Consider the following 1,456-nt stretch of genomic DNA (forward strand, 5'->3'; position numbering starts at 1 on the left):
CCCCCAACACACCCGGGGCAGCAGGAACACCTGGACACCCTCAGGACGCCCCAGGAGAGCCCAAGGACCCCTCCCCAACCTTTCCAGAGAAGCCCTGGCCTCCCCCCCGCCCCCAAAACAGCCCCAGCCCCCCCCCATCTCACCCCACCCCGTGCCCCCCACTCACGTCCGGGGCCTGTCCCAGCGCCTCCTGCAGCCCCCGGGCCTGGGGGGGCTCGGGGGGCCCTCGGGCCCGCGGGGGGGGCCGGGGGAAGGTTTTGTGCTCCCGGGGCCGGACCCGGAGCCGCCGCCCCCCCAGGGAATGCCGGGGGTGCTCCAGGGCCCGCTGCCGCTCCCAGGGCTCCGACAGCTCCACGATGGCGAAGGCGCCCTGGGCGGGCACAGGGGTCACTGAGGGGCTTGGGATGACCCCCGGGACCCCCCCCTGGGGCTGGGACACCCCCTGAGAACCCCCCGGGCTCGGGACAATTCCCCCGGACCCCCCTTGGGGCTGGGACACCCCTTGGGACCCCCCGGGACCCTGATCCCCCCCCGGGGCTGGGACACCCCCCGGGAACCCCCCGGGACCAGGAACCCCCCCCCCGGGGCCCCCCCAGGACCCCCCGGGATAGGGCCCCCCCCCCCGCCCCGTCCCCCTTCCCGGGGTTCTCTCGGTGTCCCCCCCCCACCTTGTCCTTGTCCATGACGACCCCGGTGACGCTCCCGAAGGCCCCGAAGTGCCTCCGCAGCTCGGCGGGGTCGGTGCCGCGGGCGAAGCCGCTGACGAAGAGGCTCCGCAGCTCCTGCTCCCGGCGCTCGGCCCGCAGCGAGCGGAGCCGCCGGTGCCGCTTCCCGGACAGGTGGGACGCGAGGCTCGGGCCTGGGGGGGGACCGGGGGGGGTCACGGGGGTCCCGCAGCCCCCCCGGGCCCATCCCGGAGCCCCCCCGGGCCCCCACTCACGGTTGGCCGCGGTGATCTGGCACAGGCGGCAGCGGAACCCGCCCCGGGGCAGCGGCTGCACGTCGGGGTCCGTTACCGGGTCCGGCACCGGGTCCGTGACCGGGGCCAGGCCGGGCCCTGAGCCCGTCACCGGGCCCGGGTCGGGCTCAGCCTCGGGGTCCGGCTCCGGTTCCATCGCCGTCCCGGTTCCCGCGCCCGTTCCCGCCGCCACTTCCGCCGGAAGTGGTCCGTCCCCACAAAACGCTCCCCCCGGACGCGCGCGGTCCGTCCCTCCCGGCTCGTCCCTCCCGGAACCGCGCCCCGACACGAACGTTCCGCCCGGTGCCCCCCCCCCCGGGTATCGCCCCCTCCCCTTTCCCGGCGCCCGTTTTTTGGGGCCGCGCTGAAGAAAAAACTCATCGCGTTTTATTTCCTGTCGCTACAGAACCGGGACAGCCCGAGATACAAAACCGGGGGCGTCGCTCCACGTACAAAAGGGGCCCGCGGGGGGGATTTGGGGGGGGCGGGGGGGGGGGG

The 1,456-nt window shown here is 76.1% G+C and overlaps 1 protein-coding gene across 1 annotated transcript; it reads right to left on the reverse strand.

Moving 5' to 3' along the window:
• Positions 1–143: 143 nt before the first annotated feature.
• On the reverse strand, positions 144–1,142 carry LOC113979955 (speckle targeted PIP5K1A-regulated poly(A) polymerase-like; the record flags this gene model as incomplete). Its single annotated transcript, XM_027707232.1, has 3 exons — positions 941–1,142; positions 669–859; positions 144–370 (listed from the first exon to the last, which is right to left on the reverse strand). Coding segments are annotated over exons 1-3 (593 nt in total), but the record flags the coding sequence as incomplete, so codon positions are not given.
• Between the last annotated feature and the right edge of the window lie 314 nt (positions 1,143–1,456).

Source organism: Neopelma chrysocephalum, unplaced genomic scaffold (genome assembly GCF_003984885.1).
Source record: "Neopelma chrysocephalum unplaced genomic scaffold, ASM398488v2 Primary Assembly neopelma1_90904, whole genome shotgun sequence".
Classification (NCBI taxonomy): Eukaryota; Metazoa; Chordata; class Aves; order Passeriformes; family Pipridae; genus Neopelma; species Neopelma chrysocephalum.